This window comes from Suncus etruscus, chromosome 6, assembly GCF_024139225.1.
Source record: "Suncus etruscus isolate mSunEtr1 chromosome 6, mSunEtr1.pri.cur, whole genome shotgun sequence".
Classification (NCBI taxonomy): domain Eukaryota; kingdom Metazoa; phylum Chordata; class Mammalia; order Eulipotyphla; family Soricidae; genus Suncus; species Suncus etruscus.
In genome coordinates, this window is record NC_064853.1 from 58,668,809 (window position 1) to 58,691,019 (window position 22,211).

General features: G+C 39.5%; 1 protein-coding gene across 1 annotated transcript; it reads right to left on the bottom strand.

Moving 5' to 3' along the window:
* Nucleotides 1-791: 791 nt before the first annotated feature.
* On the bottom strand, nt 792-22,211 carry MYNN (myoneurin). Its single transcript, XM_049774454.1, has 8 exons — nt 22,143-22,211; nt 20,850-21,146; nt 14,050-14,843; nt 12,933-13,092; nt 8,722-8,900; nt 5,639-5,722; nt 3,754-3,840; nt 792-1,083 (listed from the first exon to the last, which is right to left on the bottom strand). The coding sequence occupies exons 2-8, from the start codon at nt 21,113-21,115 to the stop codon at nt 821-823; spliced, it is 1,833 nt and encodes a 610-aa protein (XP_049630411.1). The 5' UTR covers nt 21,116-21,146; nt 22,143-22,211; the 3' UTR covers nt 792-820.

The window sequence follows — 22,211 nt, forward strand, 5'->3', positions numbered from 1 at the left end:
AAAAACACACCAAATATCTATTTAATTTTCATATTGGAAAACTCATCTCAAATAATTAAAGAGATGAGTTTTTTCCCCCCTCTGGAATACCAAGTTCTAAATAAATATTTTTATAACTTTTTCTGTTAAAAGAAATTTTTCTTTTGTTTCTTTAGAAAACTTTTGATTAGAACACACTAATAAACAGTATAAACAATTTTCATTCAGTACCTAAATTTTTTAGGTAAAATATACTAAATTTTAATTTTGTTTTGGTCTATGGAGATTAGTAAAAATATCACTCTTAAGCTGATAGTATCCTGGGTTTTATTTAAATTTTAAAGGGGGGAGGGAAAAATATTATAGGTTAAAATGAGTCATAAGGGCTAGGGAGAGGGCTCTAAAGGCTGATGTGCATTCTTTGCATGTGGGAGTCCAGGTTTGATCCCCAATACTCCCTGATACCCCCAAGCACCACCAGGTATTATAACCCCAAAAGAGAAAATGAACCATATAAATGGACAGATTCCACTTAAATAAAAAGAACTAAAATTCAAAATAAAAATGGAATTAAGACAGCTCTAAAATAAAATAATAAAATAAAAATTTATCAATCCAAAACAATATAATTCCTTTAAAAGTTGTGTATATAATCTAAACAAAAAAAAATCAAAACATTGCACAGATACGATGCAGCATTAGCTGCTTTTACTTTAGTGAATAAAAAAAATAATGATCACAACTCAAATGATGGCAATTTAATATGAATATATGCACCTTACCAGAGATGTTTATGTTTACTTCCAGAGAACATCTTAGCAAATTTATATTTCTCACAAAGTCAGTATAATTGCTGTAAAAAAATCAATTGTGGTTCTGAATACCCATTCACAGTTGATCTCAACAACGTATCTGATGGAGGGGACTGATTCTCTGTGACAGGCAGAAGCATGTGGTGGTCATCAGTCCCAAGTGGAAGAGCTAGTGGTAAAGTCATATCAGAAGGCTTTACATCCAACGTTTCTGATAAGGGACTTTTTTGTAAGGAATCTTGTTCACCCAAGGTATGATCTTCTACACTGGAATCCAGAGTTTTATCTGCACCTAATATAGAAGGAAAAAACATTTAAGTAGCTAATCTTTTTTTTTTTTTTTTTTGCCATTTCCCAAGTCTGCATTTTCTCTTTTGCTGCCTTACTATATACACAAATGTAATACAGGCCCTCAAAGTAAGGTCCAACTGTATCATTCCATTATAAAAACAGTAAGTAATGTGTTTTCCTTAAATGTGGTTGACCCAGGTTGGATCCCTCTTCACAATGCCAGGAGTGATTCCTGAACACAGAGACAGGAATCTCAGTCAGGTATGGCCAAAAGCCAAATACATAAATAAGAATAAAAAAATAAAGAGACCTGATCATTTTAGATCAGGGTAAGAAGTGTTAATCAATTTTCCAAAATAGCCTGTGATATTTATTTCTCTTATTGCTATTTAATATCCTCAGACATGTCACCATCTAGACCATTTCTAGAGGGTAAATGTGAACTTAAACTTCTTTAATGTCTTCAAAGTACTGATAATACATAATAAATATGCCATTAGTTCACTAAATGTAAAAGTAAGTAGTTCATTCTATTCTATGAGTTTAAGTCCAAAATAGGGCAATTTCATATACTTTATAGGTGAGAAATATTGCTCTTCTCAAGGAACTAATTATACCACTAACTAAAGATGCACTTTTACCATCACATTTTCACAAGCTTTTTTCACTTCAAAGTACTGACATAATTTCAATTTTACTATCAAATATGTATCAGTTTTAAAAACTACCTATTTGCTGTCATAAAATAATTCTTCAGGGCCAGAAAGATAGTGTAGGGATTAAGGCTCTTACCTTATAAGTAGCTAACCCAAATTCATCCTTGGTACTATGTAGGATACCCTGAGCAACTGCCAAGAATCACCTCTGAGGAGAGTCAGGAGTAATAACCCCCGAGCAGCATTGAGTGTGGCCCAAAAACCAAACAAAAAGTAATCTCTGTTCTTGCCAGATTACTCTTTAGTTTAACCAGACACAAATACAACCTGTGCTTTTTCAATCCAAGCTGCTTTTTGCTGTTTTCTGCTTAGAATGAGCCTCTGTTCCTTATCTCTGCTCTGAATTCTCTATCATGCACGTGCCCTAGGATTAAATCTTAGCCAACACTCACCTTAGAAGGACTTAAGATGTTCTCAAGCATCTTTGTATCTCTTTTCCTGCATCAGTCTTGTAATCATAATTACCTAATTTAGATCATCTGTTCTACTAAGAAAATGCTTTGAAGACTAGGACTGACTTTGCCTTGCTGAACTTTACCCTGAAATTATATGAATTTTATAAGTATCTAATAAATCTTTGTTGGATTAATGATTTACTGTAGTTTTGGGGATGTGACTATCAGACTGTCAACACACTGGTAAAAGCCTAATATTTTGACACAAAATGGTAATAAACACAGAGAAGCTTTTTCAAGTATTCATCTTAAACAGTAATCTTAATATTGGGGCCAGAGTGGCAATATATTTGTCTTACACATGGTCTCTGGTATCTCATATGGTCCCCCCCAACCTGACAGAAGTAATTCCTAAGAGCAGAGCTAGGAATAACCTCTGAGCATGGCTATGTGTGACCAAAAAACCAAGAGAAAATAAAAACCTTAGTATTTCATAATCTAGTTTCCCCCCTTTTGTTTTGTTTTGGGGGCCATATCAAGCAGTGCTCAGGGGTTACTCCTAGCTCAGTGCTCAGAAATTATACCTAGCAGGTTAGAGGTGGGGGGGTCCATATGGGATGCCCTGGTCAAACCTAGTGCAAGGCAAATGCCCTACCTGCTGTGCTACTATTGCTCTGGACCGAAAGTTTTTCCTTTCTTACATAATAGCTTTCTTTGGGCACTCTATTTCCTTGTTTCCTCTTATATATTTGGGCTAGAGTTAAAATTATTCCTGATACATAGGGCCAGAGCAGTGGCGCAAGTGGGAGGGCATTTGCCTTGCATGTGCTATACTAGGATGGACCTCAGTTTGATCCTCTGGTGTTCCATATGGTCCCACAAAGCCAGGAGTAATCCCTGTTCCTGATACATAGTAAATATATTCCTTCATTCTCTAAACTGTCCCAAAATCAGGCTTAAGGTAGAAATACTTCAAGATTTTTTTTTACAGATGGTCAATATAAAAAACCCAGGTGGCTGAATGTTGCAATAGTAAAGTGCATAAGCCTTGCACTTGGCTGACCTAGGTTCAAGCTTCAGCATCCCTTATTACCATATTATCCTGAGCACTAACAGTAGTGATTCCTAAGTGCAGAGCCAGGACTAACCCCTGAGAAATGCCGAGTGCCTACCCTCAATATAAGCAAAACACCAAAATATGCTAAGCTGAAAAATTATAAATCTATGTCTATGTTCCTCATAAGTATACAAATTTAACTATGCTATCGGATTTAAACTATTGTAATGCACATCTCAACATTTTAAGGAATAGCACCTTTTTTTTTTTATCACAAGCATTTGAGAGCTGGAAAATAGCTCAAAGGATTTGAGCACAAGCCTTATATACGAGGTTGCAAATGATCCCTGAACACTGCCTGTGTAGCTCAAACCCCTGGAAGCCTATAAAACACCAATGGGCCCAAGTACCAGTCAGGTCCATCACTGAAAGTGCCCCTGGGCAAAAGAGTACTGCAGAGACACAAAACAAACCAACCCACCACCAAAATAAAAAGCACTTACCAGAATGAACTTTTGTTTTGTGTTTCTTTAAATTCTTAATATCTGTATAAGAATTTCCACACAACTCACAGATAAACGGTCTTTCTCCTGAAAAACAAGAGGTTTAAATTTTCAATCATTTTAATTCTTATCTAAAGCAAAATCATCAGTGTTTATCAACAAAAAATATAGACTGCCCACTCCTTAAATTTGATATCAATTTGTCTTTTTAATGAGTTGATTCTAATATAGTAAAATAAAAAACTTCTGTATATAAGGATATTCTTTTTTTTGGGGGGGGCCACACCCGGTGACGCTCAGGGGTTACTCCTGGCTATGCGCTCAGAAGTCGCTCCTGGCTTGGGGGAACCATATGGGACGCCGGGGGATCGAACCTCGGTCAGTCCAAGGCTAGCGCAGGTAAGGCAGGCACCTTACCTCTAGCGCCACCGCCCAGCCCCAAGGATATGCTTTATAATTGTGTGTGTGTGGAGCGGGTGGTACTAACACCTGGTGGTGCTCAGAGGACCATATGGGGTGTCAGGGATTAAAGTTGAATCAAGTGAGTAAAAAGCAAGAGCTCTAAGCACTATACTATTTCTACAGCCCCAAAGGTATTCTTTTATATATAAAGTATCCCTATTTCTATGGGAAATTATATTTTCATAAGTATAAACTAAAATTTAAGAACTTATTCAAAAAAACCCTCAATAACTTACTTTTGTTTCTATAAGACATTTAGTAAGTACCAATTATATACCAAATCCTAGCTAAGAAATACAGTAAAGGTAAAGGGGGAGTGTGATTATGGTTGTTTTCTCTTAGGTAGTTTATGAATCCTAAATACAAATTATAAAATATACAAAATGCAAATCCTAAGAATACAAAATAAAAATCCTAAAAAATACAAAATACTATAAAATTTTAACTTTTGAAATTAAGAACTGTTTTATAGCAAGGCTCATGAAAATATATAAGACTTCAAGAAATATAAACTATCCACTAATTTCTCACACTAACCTAGATAAAATTACAAGGAATATATATACATATATATATTTTAAAATAAGCATAGGGTGGGGCTAGTCAATTTTGTACACAGTCAACCCAAGTTTGATCCCTGGCACTCCATATGGCTACCTGAGCACTAGTAGTGATCACTGAGCAAAGAGTCAGGAGTAGGTTCAAAGCACTGCAGGGTGTGGCTCACAAAGAAAATCAAATATTACTTAAGCATCATGATAGTTACAAAATTGTTCATGATTAAGTTTCTGTCATAGAATGCACACCACCCTTCACCAGAGCTCTTTTTCCGTCACCAATGTCTCCATTTTCCTTCCCACCCACCCCAACCTAATCAGAAAATCTACACAATTCTTGATCCAATTTAATTATGCTATAATCAACTAGAAAAAAATTTTAAATAGATATTTAAACAATGGCAGGAGAGATAGTACAGTAGGTGGGATGTTTGCCTTGCATGAGGCTGACCCAGGTTTGGCCCCAGATACCCCATATGAAAGCCTGAGCCCTAGCAAGACATACCTGACTGCTAAGACAGGACTAAACCTTGAGCATAACTGGGTGCAGCCCCAAAATTTAAAGACCAAATCTACCAAAACAAAACAAAAACAAACCCGCTAGCCTAGGACAGACCTCGATTTGATCCCCCAGTGTCCCACATGCATAGTCCCCCCAGGCCAGGGGCGATTTCTGAACGCATAGCCAGGAGTAATTCCTGAGCGTCAACAGGTGTGCCCCCCGCCAAAAAAAAAAAAAAAAAAAAAAAAAAACCACAACCAAATCTACACATTAAAATACTATGATAGGCATATTATAAATAGATAACATGTAGTACATAAGAGTGTTCTGGTTTAAATGAAAAAGAAAGAACAAAAATACAGACCTGTATGGGAACGGAAGTGTTTGTTGAGCTCTCCTGAGGAAATAAAACTTTTCCCACAAATACCACATATATACGGTTTTTCACCTAGATTAAAAAAATAAAAAGTGTACTATACAATATAATAATTAAGAGCTAGTAATTCTAAAATGCAATTAAAATTAAAATGGTTTGTACTTTAGACATATTTTCAGTCTGACTCAATTTTAGTTAAGTATTGGTAATGATTTTACACACCATCTAAACTGATGCCTTTCATGTAAAAAATTATTTCTGTAACTCTTAGATGAGACAGTAAGTTCAATTTTCAAATGATTAAAATCATCTAAATTCAGTGACTCATGTTTCAATTCTCGTTAAACTAAATTACTAAAGGAGAATAAAATCATTTCAGAAAGACTTAAACATATAAACTGCAAAAATATAATAAAAAAAAAGACTGGGCTGGCGAGGTGGTGCTAGAGATAACGTGCCTGCCTTGCAAGCGCTAGCGAAGGAAGGACTGTGGTTCGACCCCCGGCATCCCATATGGTCCCCCCAAGCCAGAGGCAATTTTTGAGCGCTTAGCCAGGAATAACCCCTGAGCATCAAACGGGTGTGGCCCGAAAAAAAAAACAAAAAAAAGACAAATAAAATAAAAAAGGCAGGGCCAGAGGGGTGGCACAAGTGGTAAGGTATCTGCTTTGTGCACACTAGCCTAGGATGGACCGTGGTTTGATACCCTCTGCGTCCCATATGGTCCTCCAAGCCAGGAGCAATTTCTGAGTGCAGAGCCAGGAGTAACCCCTGAGCATCACCAGGTGTGGCAAAAAAAAAAAAAATGTTTCTGGGGGCCAGAGCAGTGGCGCAAGTGGTAGGGCATTTGCCTTGCCCACACTAGCCTAGGACGAACTGCAGTTCAAACTCCCTGCGTCCCATATAGTCCCCAAGCCAGGAGCGATTTCTGAGCGCATAGCCAGGAGTAACCCGAGTGTACCGGGTGTAGCCAAAAAAACAAACAACAAAAAAAGTAAACTGCAGAAATTGAAATATTTTAATAGAATTTGTTTTAAAACTGAGCTGTATATTTGAATATGTGTTTATTTTGCAAATCAATAAATGTCTATGTAGTAATTACATATTGAAAAATTATGAAAACACTGTTCTATCTAAAGTTATCCTTCCCCATCCCTTAACATTAGTACAGCTAAGGAAAACAGAACTTTGAGTATAAGAAGTTGGGCCCACCTGTAGATCCTGCAGAACAATGACTCTGCTCTGGAGGCTCCCCAGTTGGAGAGTTCCCCACTCCCAGCTACTCTGGACTCCTACAACCTGAGGGTGGCGACCTCATACCCTACTTTCAAGGGTCCTATGTTCTCAAGGGGCCCAGTGTTCTTCAACCCAACTCTCAGCTTCTCCTACTCTGAGTACCCAAATTTATGCAATGGGCCTGCTCTCCCGCCCTCAGCAAGGTTTTGCAAAGAGCCTTCTCTAGAGCCATCGGAAAATTTCTCTGGAGACCTTCTCCTTGGATCCTCTATGTTGTGGCTAACTTTTTTGAGCCCGACTGCCCAAACTGCCACAATGCCTAGTCCTCCCAATGACCAATCCAGCCCTGTTGCCAGGTGAGCTGCAAAGCTCATTCGCCTCCTGACGCACCGCATATCTTAATTGTGGACCTTCCCGCGTGCCAGCTGCAAGGCCTTCGCGTGCCACCGCTGGCACGCGTACCTTAGGTTCGCCATCGAGGCTAGGCTTCTCAGGACAGCCTCCACTTGAGACTTCTAGAAGTTTCTTTGGCGACTGCCTGAGTCCTCTGCAATCCTAGCCCAAGAAAATCTGTGTCCCTACAGCGGAATGTATAAAGACTGATCCAACACCAAGTCCCACACTGCTCGCTGACCCCTATTACCTTCTTTTCAGACTCTTTGTCCCCAATTTCATCTCCATGTTTGAGTCCTCCCGAGTCTGCCCTCAGAACCCTCCTGTTTATTCTCCTCAGCCACTGGGTACCATGAATAAGAGAGCCTGTAGAGAACTCACAAGGCTCGAAGTTACTGGAATTGTAGACCTGTCTGCAATGTAAAGTCTACTGATGGTACAAAAGCATTCCAATAAGGACTCCTCATTATTGTTATTAGAATTAGCAAATGGTGATATTCAAATCTGAGACTTACTGGTTTTTGGTTTTCGGACACACCTGGCAGTACTCAGGGGTTACTCCTGGCAGGCCCAGGGACCATATGGGATGCCAGGGATCAACCCCGGGTCCATCCAGGGTTGGCTGAGTGCAAAGCAAATGCCCCATCACTCCGGCCCTGGGACTTATTTGTTAATAGTGCATTTCAAGCTATTATTGTTATTATTATTGCTATCACTCCTGCTTGCATTGCTGGAGATGAATTTCAGGACCTCCCTTTTGTGGAACCTCCCCAATACTCCAGCCAAGTTTACCCTTTGGTTCTGGAGTTCTTCTGATTGTTGTGGGCATCATTGATGGTATCTGAACACCAACACACACACACACACACACACACAGACACACACACACACACACACACTTTCCCCTGGAAGCCCTTTCTACGAGGACCTAGTGAAGGCAGGTTCTATATTGATCATGTTATTTGTTTTTCCACTATTTGAAAATAAAGTTATGTTATATCATAAATAATATACATAATAAAATTCTATCATGTAAAAAATAAAAAGAAGTTGGGGCCAAGGTGATGGGTAGAGTAGGATGCTTGCCTTGCACATGGCCTACCCAGGTTCAATTCTAGGTATTCCTTATAATTCTCCAAGCCACTAGAAGTAATTACTGAACAAATAGCCAGGAATAACGCAAGCACTGCTGCATGTGGCCCCAAAACAAAACAAACATATAAAAAAATTTTTAAGTTTTTCTACATGTCAATAGTTTTTTAATGCATCTGACTTTACTATAGACAAAAATTTCACCCTAAATATGCTATCCTAGAAAGTAAGTCAGAATTTACAAATGCATGACCACAGTCTATACACTATTTTCTCTCTAAAGGCTGATGTGCCCTTTTTCTATTTAGAGCTTTCCTTATTTTAAGCTGGTTCTTCATATAAATTCTTACCTGTATGTTTTCGAGAGTGAGTAATAAGAGAACTAGAGACAGCAAATGCCTTTCCACAGGTATCACATACATAAGGCTTTTCTCCCGTATGCCTACGAACATGATAGGTCAGTGTGCTGGCTTGAGCAAATCTCTGTCCACATCTATCACAGACATATGGCTTCTCTCCACTATGCTTCCTAATAGTGATCAAATAGAAGTTACATGTTAATATATAAATTGTTGGCTCAACCTTTATGCGCATTTACACACTTTTACACATTACTATTTTATTTCATTTTCAGTGGTAAAGGCCAAATTTTAGTGTACTAATCATAAAAAAACTTTTGGTTGTAATCAAATCATTTATTTCTGAGGTCAGTATGATCATGTGCTTTTTCAACTGTACCATAAAAGCTATGGGTAGTTACTTTTGCTTATCACTCACTTTTTCTTTCTGTTTTTTTTTTTTTTGGTTTTTGGGTCACACCCGGCAGCGGTCCTGGCTCTATGCTCAGAAATCACTCCTGGCAGGCTCAGGGGACCATATGGGATGCCGGGATTTGATCCACCGATCTTCTGCATGCAAGGCAAACGCCTCACCTTCATGCTATCTCTCTAGCCCTTATCACTCACTTTTCAAAACCCTTTGCTCTAGTACCTCCTCACTCTGATGTCTCCTTCTGTGTTCTATTTTCCAATTTTATTGAGCAAAAACAATCAGAAGATGTCCACTATTGAGGTTCACCACCAGTACTGCCACAGATAGCCATTTATTTTAATAGCTCACTTCCTTTCTTATTAACTTGAAGAGTTGGGTCTGAATCCAACTTTACTTTGTAGTTAAATACTATTCCTCTTGTCTATCTACATTATAACTACTGCATTGCATCCATCAGTTTTTTTTCTTCCCACAAGATCACAGCATACAAATATACTGATGTTTCTCCCATCTTCAGAATTATTCCTTGATCTTGCTTCTCCATTTCTCTGCTCTTTTTAATCAACAATTGCACTTTTAATTTCTCTTCTGCAAAATTCTTCCTTCAACTCCTGCTAACACTAGTTTTCAAGGATACTATGACCTTCTAACCTAAAAATAGTCAATACTATGATGACCTTCTAACCTGAAAATAGTCAATTTTCAGTCTTGTCCTTCCTATAAACAGAATTTGACAAGTGTAGCATGGTATTGGAATAAAGACACACCCTCAGATCAATGGAATAGACTTGAGTATTCAGAGAATGTTCCCCACACATACAATCAATTAATCTTTGATAAAGGGGCAAGAAATGCAAAATGGAGCAAGGAAAGCCTGTGACTGGGACAACTGGTCAGCCACATGCAAAAAACTGAACTCGGACCTCCATCTAACAATCATGCACGAAGGTTAAATCCAAATGGATTAAAGACCTTTATATCAAACCTAGAATCATAAGGATTTAGAAGAACACATATTTAAAAAACTCCATGACATTGCGGCTAAAGGCATCTTCTAGGAAGAAACATCCTTCTCCAAACAAGTGGAAGCAGAGATAAACAAATGGGACAATTTTAAGCTTTCTTGCTTCTGCACTTCAAAGGAAATAGTGACTAAGATACAAAGCCACCCACAGAATAGGAGAAACTATTCACCCCAATACCATTAAATAAGGGGCTAACAACTCTAAGATATACAAGGTACTGACAGAAGTTAAGAAAAAACAACTGGGGCCGGGCGGTGGCGCTAGAGGTAAGGTGTCTGCCTTGCCAGCGCTAGCCTAGGACGGACCGCGGTTTGATCCCCGGTGTCCCATATGGTCCCCCAAGCCAGGAGCGACTTCTGAGGGCATAGCCAGGAGTAACCCCTGAGCGTCAAATGGGTGTGGCCCCCCCCCAAAAAAAAAAACAAAAAAAAAAAGAAAAAACAACTAACCCCATCAAAAAAAATGGATAGGAAAAATGAACACTTTCTCAAAGAAATACAAATGGCCAAAAGACACATGAAAAAAATGCTCTACATCACTAATCATCAGGGAGATGCAAATCAAAACAACAATGAGATATAATCTCTTGCCACAGAGACTAGCACACAAAAAACAAAAACAATCAGTGCTGGTAGGGATGTAGGGAGAAAGGAACTCTCATTCACTGCTGGTCAGAATGCTGTCTAGTACAACCTTTTTGGAAAACAATGTGGAGATTCCTTAAAACTGGAAATTGAGCTACCATATGATCCAGCTATACCGCTCCTAGGGATATACCCCAGGAATACTAAAACATGATACAAAATGCCTTCTGCACACCTATATTCAATGCGGCCCTATTTACAATAGCCAGAATCTGGAAAATACCCTAATGACCAACAACAGATGAATGGCTAAAGAAACTGTGGAATGGAATACTATGCAGTCATCAGGAAAAATGAAGTCATGAAATTTTTCTATACATAAATGGACATGGAAACAATTATGCTGAGTGAAATAAGTCAGAGGAAGAGAGATAGACACAGAATAGTATCAATCATCTGTAGGATTAAAGAAAAATAAGACATTACTGTAATAATACCCAGAGACAATAGAGATGACAGCTGGAAGACCGGCCCCAATATGAAGCTTATCACAAAGGGTGGTGAGTGCAGTTAGAGAAATAACTACACTAACAACTATCATGAAAATGATAGTGAGTGAGAGAAACAGAATGCCTGTTTCTGGGGGGAGAGGGGAGAAGAAGGAGGAGGGCATTGGTGGTGGTGATAATTTTGTACTGGTAAAGGGGGAGTTCTTTTATATAACTGAAACAAACATGTTTGTAACCATAGTGCTTAAATAAGGTATTATAAAAAAATTTTTGACAGGTGTATCATATTGCTGCCATCTAGGAAACACTATTTTTCTAATTTTGAATTTTCTTTTTTTTTTTTTTTTTTTGGTTTTTGGGCCACACCCGGCAGTGTTCGGGGGGGTTACTCCTGGCTGTCTGCTCAGAAATAGCTCCTGGCAGGCACGGGGGACCATATGGGACACCGGGATTCGAACCAACCACCTTTGGTCCTTGAAAGGCAAATGCTGCTGTGCTATTCTCCGGGCCCTAATTTTGAATTTTCTACTTGTGAAAATTATTCCAGGAATTATCTGGAATAATTTCATTCAGTTAGATACCAAGTTAGTTAACCTCTTTAAGTAAAGTTCATAGTTTTTAATCTTAAAAAAACTAGAGTATTTTGGTTCTATCCTTTAACTTTACTATCTACATTCCTTAACTTCATCAAGTTTGCTTGCTTTAAAAAATCTATATGCTAATGACTGCCAATTTCGTATCTTTAGCTTTAATCAGTCCCTTAAACACCAGCATAGCTAATGATCTATTCTATACTTCCCTTAAAATAGGTAAGTATCTCAAATTGGCCATTTTCAGAGTTCTACTCTTAAGGCTATTTTCTCTAATATAAACTGCTGTAACCACAAGACTCCATTTCAGTTCATGGTAATTCCATAATTTTAGGTGCTCAGGCCCATATCCTTGAATTCATTTTAATTTTACCTTGTTTCTTTCATCCCCTACATCAAATTTTACAAAAAATTCTGGGTTTTTCTACCTTTAAAATATCCTGGGCTCAATCCCCGGCATTGCATATGGTCCCCCAAGCCTGCCAGGAGTGATTCCTGAGAGCAGAGACAGGAGTAACCCCTGAGTGCCATGGATGTGACCCAAAAAAGCAAAAAACAAACAAAAAAACCCTTCCAGAATTTAATTACTACTTATGTCTTACACTGATTATCTGCCCTGATTATTACTCTCACTTAGGTTTTTGATCAATATAGCAATGACTTTCAACTTTTTTTTACAACTATGATCAGATGGGCACTTTACAAACTAGTTTTTTGAATTAAGTGATCTACAGTTTCCTAAATGGTCACATTGTTTTCGATCTTCAGTCCTACAAACTTTCCCTAGTACAATATTCTCAAATTTCAGGATCACCTCACTTACTTCTCAATCTTTAGTCAATACTTTGTAACATCCTACAAATTTTACAGCACCTGGACTGCTATTATTTCTATGATCTCTTTCCTCCCTTGTTTATTAGCTGCCTCCAGTCAACATGGTACATTATGGGTACTTAAATATGTTGGTGGTATAACTACAAACTGGAAGTGTACTGTCCTAAAATCTAATATGCTAGCTTATTCTGTAAGACTGTGGTCAAAAACAAACTCAGAGATCAAACAACTCATTTCTTTGTTGTTACCTTGCATGAATCTTGAGATTGCTAGAAGTTGCAAATTGTAAATTGCATACATCACATTTATAGGGTTTTTCCTCACCATGATGCATGCGACTATGGAAGACTAGTTGGCATTTCTGAGCAAATCCTTTGTCACACAATTCACATTTGTATGGCTTTTCACCTAAAGGAACAAGTAAACAAAAGACATTTACTACAAAAGTATTTCTAGTTGCTTAAACCACATAAGCTTTCAAAAGACTTCCATCAGAAGTGTTGGCACTCAGAAAACTGCTGAAATAGTATCTTTTTTTTTTTCCTATTCTGCTTTTTTGGGCAATATTTAGGGGTCACTCCTGGTGGTGCTGAGCTACCAAATGTGGTGCTGGGGATGAACCATCACCGGCCACATGTAAAGTTAACAATATTTTTCTAACGACTGAGAGCAGGTAGAATTAAAAGAAATTGGTGTTTTCCAATAGTGTCAATGCACAGTGCATACTAAACTGTATAAATTTAAGTGTCCCAATAGAGCTAAAAGTAGCAAAGGAATAAACATGCAATTCTAATATTGTTGATAAAGCCTAAAAAACAGAGTGTTATCTAATAAAAAAAAAAACCTGGGAACTAGCCTGAGTTTTGTTTTTTATTGGGGGATATTTGGGAGTATTCTTAGAACCAGTCTGCAATGATCAAGGATTCCTCCGACTTTGCATTTAGAAATCACTCCTGGCCAGTGCTCAGGGGAACCTAAATTAGCCACATGCAAGGCAAGTACCCTATCTGTAGTACTCTCTCTCCAGCTCCTGGGCATTATTTTAATTGTCTTTTGTGCTTTATCACTTTTAATGTTATTGTCAAGTACTCTTAGCAAAACAGAACCAAATTTATATCTATTTTGATTATGAGAAAATGGTTCAAGGAATTCATGTATAAAGACTTCAGAAGTATCTGCTAGAATAAAGGTCATTAAATACTTGGTCAACTACAAAAAAAAAAGTCCAACAGTATAATATGCAAGATACTTTAATGAATATAATACCAAACTTTGGCCACAAAGTCAATGCTGTATATTAGCAAGTGCTCTATACAAAGCATCATAACATAAAAAGGATTTTATGGTGCCACAAACCAATCTTACCTGTATGAGTTCTTACATGTGTTTTCAGTTGGTTACACTGGGTAAATGCTTTTCCACATAAGTGGCAAACATAAGGTTTGACTCCTTTGTGTATTCTCATGTGCCTTCTCAAGCTGCTGGCTTCTGAAAAGACTTTCCCACACGTATTACACATTGGCTTGGCCTTAGAATACCTCTGATCCAGCTCTTCTCCAGAACTCTTCAGCTCAAATGAGTTCTTGACACTGGCTATATTGGACATGGAGTGTTCTTTCAGAGCACAATTTGGCTGTGATTTTCCGCGTTTCCGTTTCACCGTAACAGTCTGCACAATATCTTGTGCTGGAAAAGTATTTTCTACAACTGATGTCAACTCCAGTTCTGCATTATTATTTCTCTGTGCAACTTGTTCAATGACAGGGGTCGACAACTTACTTGCATCCAGCAGTATTTCAACAGATGCACTCTCTAAAATGTCATTTGGATATTGCACTGTTTTATTCTGCCCTGTTTTCTGGGAGATGATGACCTTTTTCTTCTTTTTACTTTGAGATGATTTTTTTGCTAAAGCCTCCTGTTTAGCATTTGCCTGAATTAAATCTGTAGACAATTCTGGTTTTTCTCGATTATTATAATCTCGTAGAGTAAGGAGACAAGTCTGCTGATTCAACTCAATGTTTCCAGTAATACTAGATATCTCTGTAGAAGAGGGATTAGCAATAAAAGCAAAATCTTCCATCTTTATTTTACATTTAGTGACCACCTCTTCCACTTTGAGATAGTCTGCAGCCTGATGAATTTCTTTAACATTCCAACTGTAAGGAAACAAGGCTAAATGACAATATTCTGACTATAGGAAAAAATTTTTGAACAGAGAAGCACGAATTTATTTTAATGCCTTTAAGGACCCAAGAAAGCAGAATACAAAGGAAATGGGCATAAACAAAAGAACAAATTACAAAACTATTTCATTCCTCATAAAGGATAGGCAAAAATGTCCCATTTTACAGATCATAAGATCTGTATAATAGAGGGTTTTTTTTTTACATAATAATAGTTTTTTACAGCTACCTATGACTACAGAAACAAAAAAGTTAAAACATTTGAACCACAAAAATTACTGTGGAAAACTTACTCTCTACTTCCATTCATTTTAAAGCTTCCTTGACTCATGTTCACTTTTCAGAACTGACAACAGGTAGAACTGCCTTGCACCCAGCTGACTTGGGTTTGAGCCCCACCACTCCCTATATATATTCCTGAGCCATGCCAAGCACGATCTCTCAGAACAGAGCCAGAAGCCCTGAGCATTGCTACATATGGCCCCAAAACAAAGGTATCAGGTTTCTTCCTTTGCTTCTATAAAAATCTTTTCATAGGGCTTTTCAAACTTTTTGTGCATGTAAAAAACTAGGAATGCTTGATAAATTTAGACTGATTTAGTGTGAATGTGTTTTTATTTCAAGTACACTCCCAGGAGGAGCCCATGCTGCTGGTCCTTCAATTGCTTTTGGAAAAAGAGTCTTGAGATGTTCTATGCTCTTACTAGTGATCCTTCTCCCCATTCCACTTGTTTTGTTTTGTTGTTTTCTTGGGGGTTTTTTGTTTTGTTCTGGATAGCCTGTTAGTTGGAAAACTGTATATTAGAATTAGAAAAGATCTAGGCCAGAGAGATGTACAGCATATGACGTGCTTGCCTTACATACACTAACCAGGCTTTGAGTCCTGACACTACTCCTTTTTTTTTTGGTGGTTTTTGGCAGTGCTCAGGGGATACTCCTGGCTCCATGCTCAGAAATTGCTCCTGGCAGACACAGGGGACCATATGGGACACCAGGATTCGAACTGATGACCTTCTGCATGAAAAGCAAACACCTTACCTCCATGCTATCTCTCCAGCTCCCTGACACTACTTTTGATATCCTAACCCTGCTAGGAGTGATTCATGCACAGAGCCAGGAGTAAGTCCTGAACATCCCCAACTGTGGCTCCCCAAAACAAACTAAAAAGAGATGTAAGCCATCTTGGGCCCACGCGATAGCACAGCGATAGGACATTTACCTTGCATACTGCTGACCTGGGACAGATCTGGGTGGGATCCCCGGCCTCCCATATGGTCCCCAGAACTTGCCAGGAGTTATTTCTGAGCACAGAGCCAGAGTAACCCATGAGCACTGCTGGGTATAGCCCAAAAACCAATAAAGAAAAAAATAATTCCATTCTTTCAGTCTTTATTGATTGATTCTCTACCATGTGTGGTAGTGTGATATTAAAGTCTGTGACCCTGAAATTTATACCATATAGTGACGAGCTAGCTGATTTGATCCCTAATACCTGCCTAGAAGAATTAACACCTGAAATAAATATGACAAGTCAGCATCTTGCAGGGTCCTTAAACTTTCGTAGCTAATGATGTGATATGAATATGAAAAACATACGCTTCACGTACTTATCAGCTCTTTGAGGACATTATACACCATAATCCCATACAAGCACCCCTCACCCACCTCATGTAATCTTCCTACTTGCCAGTTTTACGTCTACAAGAGAAATCTTTTTCCTTTTGTTTTTTCATTATATTAGCACCAAAAAAAATTAAGGTTTTAATCAGTTGTTTTTTGTTTTGTTCTTGGGCCATACCGGGCAGTGCTCAAGGATTACCCCTGGCTCAGCACTCAGAAATCACTCCTGGCAGACTCGGGGGACCATATGGAATGCCCGGGATCAAACCCAGCTCTGTCCGAGTTGGCTGCATGCAAGGCAAATGCCCTGCCGCTGTGCTATCACTCTGGCAACAGTTTTAATCAGTTAACAGTCTTCTGTACTGTTACTATGCCTATTTTTTTTTACAAATTAAGATTTGAAATGAAATTAACAACTAGACTCTCTTTCAAGATATACTGCATTCCAAAAATCTACAAATTTTTACTACCTTATCACCATTGAATTAGACCTCCTTTGCCTAAATACTACTTGGATGCTTTTTTTTTTTTGCCTTAAAGTGTCACTATAGTATGGTTAGCATTTACAGTGGCTTTACAATTTTTTTCTTATTAAGCATATACTAATGTTTTCGTTCATTATGTATTAAGATTTAGAAGCTAGTTGGAAAACCTAACCACCAGTTTAGGAAACATTTTATTCTCCAGACAACTCCAACTCAACATATTATATATAAACTTTTGGAACACAGTACATTTGTGTTCCAATAAGCTTCCAACTGGGCTTCCCCCAAGATAAAAAAAAACATTAATAGGGAGAGGCAGTACTAGGAATAAGGCACCTGCCTTGCATGAGCTAGACCCAGATTCAATCCCTGGCACCCCATAAAATTCCCTGAGCCCATCAGGAGTTATCCCTGAGCATAAAGCCAGGAGTAAACACTGTGCACTGCTGGGTGTGCCTGTTCCAAAAGAAAATGTAAAGGTACTTTATGGTTTTTGGCTATAATTTTTAAATACATAAGATATGATCTTTGTAATTAAGTTCATTCTTATTTGCAAAGATAAAAACACAAATGCCCCAAATTAACAATCCTGTCTTTTGTACAAAATGTTTTAAGCTGTAACATAGCATTATCATTCTTTAAAAGCAATTTCTTGGCTGATCCGATGGCAGTGGTTTATCAGAACTTATTAACGTTAGTATCACAAAAGTTGGTATATAACCCCCCCACTGCTCAATTTGACTGGCTTTAAAAAAATAAATAAAATAAAAACAATTTCTTAAGCATTTTATTGTGTATAAATTAATAATTATAGTTAATCAGATAACTTAAATTACTTAAATAATACCAAATTTGCTATAACTTAATTATAATTGTGCTTAATGCTTCATATAAGCCACAGAATAGTCAAATATCCTTTAATACAAACTAGCATTAGTCACATACTATTGGGTACCAAACAATAATTTGTACAAATTATCTCAATCAACCAATGAGCATGTGTCAACAAAGGATTTTTGATTATAAACATACAGTGACAGTGCTTGCCAACTTTTGAACAATTACTGAAAGTCATGCATATTTTCAAGTATATAGCTAAATGATTTACAGAATTCATTTAATCTTAAAAAACATGCCTATGAAATGGTCCCCATTTCATATAAAGATGAAAAGACCATTAAATGAAGGAATTTGTCCAAGTTCAGAGATATTAGAACTAAGATCTGACCAAGGTAATTTGGTAAATACACATCAATCTTTCTGCCTGCTTTCTTAATCACTAAATTTTATGGACTTTCCATTTTTGGCATAAATCTCATCTATTTGTGGCTTGCTGGTTCCAACACCCTAGGAAAGATAAATACTGGTCCTTTTCCACAACAGTTCTTTTGCATGAAAGGCTCAAAGAAAGATGCTTTTCAGTGTTCAACAAATCAATTCAAAATTTTCCAGAAATAAAAAGGAAAATCGAAAGAGAGCATGGAGGTTTCGCGCTTGCCTTGCATGCAGAAGGATGGTGGTTCGAATCCCCGGCATCCCGTATGGTCCCCCGAGCCTGCCAGGGGCGATTTCTGAGCATAAAGCCAGGAGTAACCCCTGAGCGCTGCCGGGTGTGGCCCAAAAACAAACAACCCCCCCCCAAAAAACAAAAAACAAAAAAAAAAGGGGGGCCAGGAGAGATGTTTGCCAGGAGCGGTGTTTGCCTTGCAAGCAGCCGATCCAGGACCTAAGGTGGTTGGTTCGAATCCTGGTGTTCCATATGGTCCCCTTGCCTGCCAGGAGCTATTTCTGAGCAGATAGCCAGGAGTAACCCAAGCGCCGCCGGGTGTGGCCCAAAAGCCAAAAACAAACAAACAAACAAAACAAAAAAAAGGAAAATCACCGTGCCAGAGTGGTGGTGCAAGCAATAAGATGTTTGCCTTGTGTGCGTTAGCCTAGGATGGACAACGATTCTATACCCTGGTGTACCATATGGTCCCCCAAGTCAGGAGTGATTTCTGAGTGCATGGCCAGGACTAACCCCTGAGCGTCACTGGGTGTGCCCGGAAAAAAAAAAAGGAAAATCAACAAATAATCCAAACAAAATTCACTGATTTGGGTTATTTTACATGATATATTCTGAAATTTTAAATCAGAATCACTTGTAAAGGAGTCATAGGCAAATTTGCTACATATACACCATGCAGCAGAGTATGATAATTAAACCATATGCAAGAGTGTGCCATCAGTTGTATGGACTTATCAAGGAGTTAAATAATTTACATTTTAGATTAATCCAACACTAATTCCTTTCCTCCTTTTAGTTTTGGGGCCTCACCCTAGCAGTGATCAGGACTTACTTCTGGCTCTGTGTTTCAGGGAACAAACATATGCAATGCCAGGGATTGAATAGGGTTCACTGTGTGCAAGGCACATACTTGGCCTCCAATACTTTCTCACCCTCTGGTCCCTGCTCTTTCCTATAATAAACAAATGAAGTCATTTACATTCCAATGAAATTATTTCCCTGAATAAAGATCAGAAAGAGGTTTCATATATTGCTACTTGTGACTGGAAATTGGAGCATTACCTACTAAAAAGCAGGTATACAGAAAGAGTCAAAAACAAGTTTTGAGTCATATTTACCTTTGCTTTCTGTGGTTAAAAAACAGTCTGAGGGCCAGAGCAATAATAGCACAGCAGGTAGGGTGTTTGCCTTGCATATGGCTGATCAGGATTCAATCCCTAACATCCCAGATGGTCCCCTGATCCTGCCAGGAGTAACTGGCCCCCAAACTAGCTGGGGCTAGAGAGATAATACAGCAGGCATGGTACCTGTCTGGCATGTGGCTAACCTAGTTTTGATCATCGACACCCAAGACTCACAGAATACTACAATGAATGATTCCTGAGCCCAGAGCCAGAAATAGGCCTGATCAATGCAGAATGTGGGGAGGGGGGGGAAGGGAAAGGAAGAAGGGAAGGAAAGGAGAAAGAGGAAGAGAGGAAAGAAGGAAGGAAAGAAAAAAGGAAGGAAGGAAGAAGGAAGGGAGGAAGGATGAAGGGAAAAAGGCAGGAAGAAGGAAGGGAGGAAGGAAGGAAGAAGGCTGGAAGGAAGGAAGGAAGAAAGGAAGAAGGAAGGGAGGAAGGAAGAAGGCTGGAAGGAAGAAGGAAGGAAGGAAGAAGGCTGGAAGGCAGGAAGAAAGGAAGGAAGAAAGGAAGAAGGAAGAAGGAAGGAAGGAGGAAGGAAGGAAGGAAGGAAGGAAGGAAGGAAGGAAGGAAGGAAGGAAGGAAGGAAGGAAGGAAGGAAGGAAGGAAAGAAGGGAGGGAGGGAGGGAAGGTGGGAGGGAAGGAAGGAGGGACAAAGGGAGGGAGGGAAAATAGGAAGGAAGGAAGAAAGCAAGGGAGGGAGTGAGGAAGGAAGAGGGAGGGAGGAAGATAGGGAGGAAGGAAGGGAAGGAAGGAAACAAATTCCTGATACTGTCCTCTAAATTTGAAACAGAACTGTGGGGGTTGGGAAGAATACTTCTTTAGGAGACCTCTTCCATAATCTGAGTGCTCCCCTGACTTCCTTTCCCTTTCTTTAAAGTCTTTTCTGAATTCCAAAGAAAAAAGTAATTGTGCAGGCAGGAGAGATAGTAGTACAAAGGGTAATACTTGTACTTGCCATGTATATAACCAACAACCTCTTTGATCCAGGGTACCAAATATGGTCCCGAGTAGAGCCAAGAGTAAACCCAGAGCAAACCTAGGTATAAATCCCCAAAAACAAAAACTTAAAAAAAAAAATCACTGTGCATAAACCTGAATATTTGCATTGAAGGACATAAAAAAATGAAATCTTTTAGCTCTAGATTACTTAACTAGCTTTTGAAAGTGAGAATGTGTACGTTACCTGTCAAGATTTAATGTTCCTGTATAGATAAACTCCAACAGTTTCTGAAATCCATCAGCCTTCACTTGACTCTGATCAAGAAAGACATTGTTCTCGGAAGTGCTTCTGTAGATCGCGCCAAAATACTCACTAAAGGAGGCAAGCACGTTCCTATGAGCTTTAAACTGGAATTCCCCAATCACAACGGTGCAGTCGCAAAGAAAACCTGCTTCTCGCTGTTTGTTCAGTCTCTCTAAAAGGTGTTCACAGTGGTGCGAATACTGCATTTTGGGATCAGGATGGAAGGTCACCCTTGTTCTAAAAGACAAAAAGAAACTATCTAAATCAGCATCCTAAAGCTTTTGAATCAGATGTCTCACCCAAGCAACTGCTATGGAGAATTGGGAAGGGGGAAATAAAAAAACACAAAACGTAAACTCTCGCATCTCCAAAAAAAGTCTAAATAGCTACGGTTAACAAACGCCTCCTTTCCTCCATTTATCTGGACCTGGAACACAAATGTCACTTCCACTAGCTTTCAAAACAAAAGCACGGCTGGAGTCCCAGTACCCCAGGTAAGGTGCCTGGGACGCTTCAAACAGGGCTTAGATTTATTTCCCCAGCAGGGCAGGGCCAGGAGCTCGCTCGCTAGGTGTGGCAAAGTAAGAAATGAAAGATGCAAAAAGTAAAATAAATGAAAAAACAAATCAGGAAGCCATGAAGGGACGATGGAGGTAAACAACATAAGCATAGGGTTTTTGTTTGTTTGTTTTGGGGCCACACCCGGTGACTCTCAGGGGTTCCTCCTGGCTGTGTGCTCAAAATCCCCTCCAGGCTTGGGGGACCATCTGCGATGCCGATGCCGGGGGATCGAACCGCGGTCCGTCCAAGCCTTACAGCTTGCGCCACCGCTCCGGCCCCCATACAGGCACCGAAAAGGGGCTCAGGCTCGTCCCCACGTGGCGGACAGCAGCTCAAAGGTAGGTGGGGACCAAGCAGGGCCGGGGGTTGTCAGTGGCTCCGCCTCCCACTGCAGGACCCGCCCCATTTAGGCCCCGCCCCGACCGCAGGCCCCGCTCCGCCCCCTTGGGCGGCTTCCGCGAGGGACGAGCCTCACAGCGCTCGGCTGCCCGGCTCCCGCTCCCTCGTATCCCCAAGGCCAACAGTACGGCCGCCGCGTCCACGTCCCGCCAGTCGACACCTGCAGCCTGACCCGAGCTGCCACCGCACGGGGCCAGCCCGCCAAAACGCCCGGTGCCTGGACACAGGCAGTGACAGAGGGCTGGGGGGGGTGGGGGGGAAGCCAGAACTCACCTATCGGAAAAAGGGAGCAAGGTTTCCTCACCCTCTTGCTGCCATCTTGGGGGGACGTCACCGCGCTGT

Excerpts from the sequence above, each read along its gene's own strand:
- MYNN (XM_049774454.1), bottom strand. The coding sequence starts at position 21,115 with ATGCAGTATTCGCACCACTGTGAACACCTTTTAGAGAGACTGAACAAA. Across the intron at positions 13,093-14,049 it reads ACATGTAAGAACTCATACAG|GTGAAAAGCCATACAAATGT; the intron begins GTAAGATTGGTT and ends TTGTTCCTTTAG. Across the intron at positions 5,723-8,721 it reads TCACTCTCGAAAACATACAG|GTGAAAAACCGTATATATGT; the intron begins GTAAGAATTTAT and ends TTTTTAATCTAG.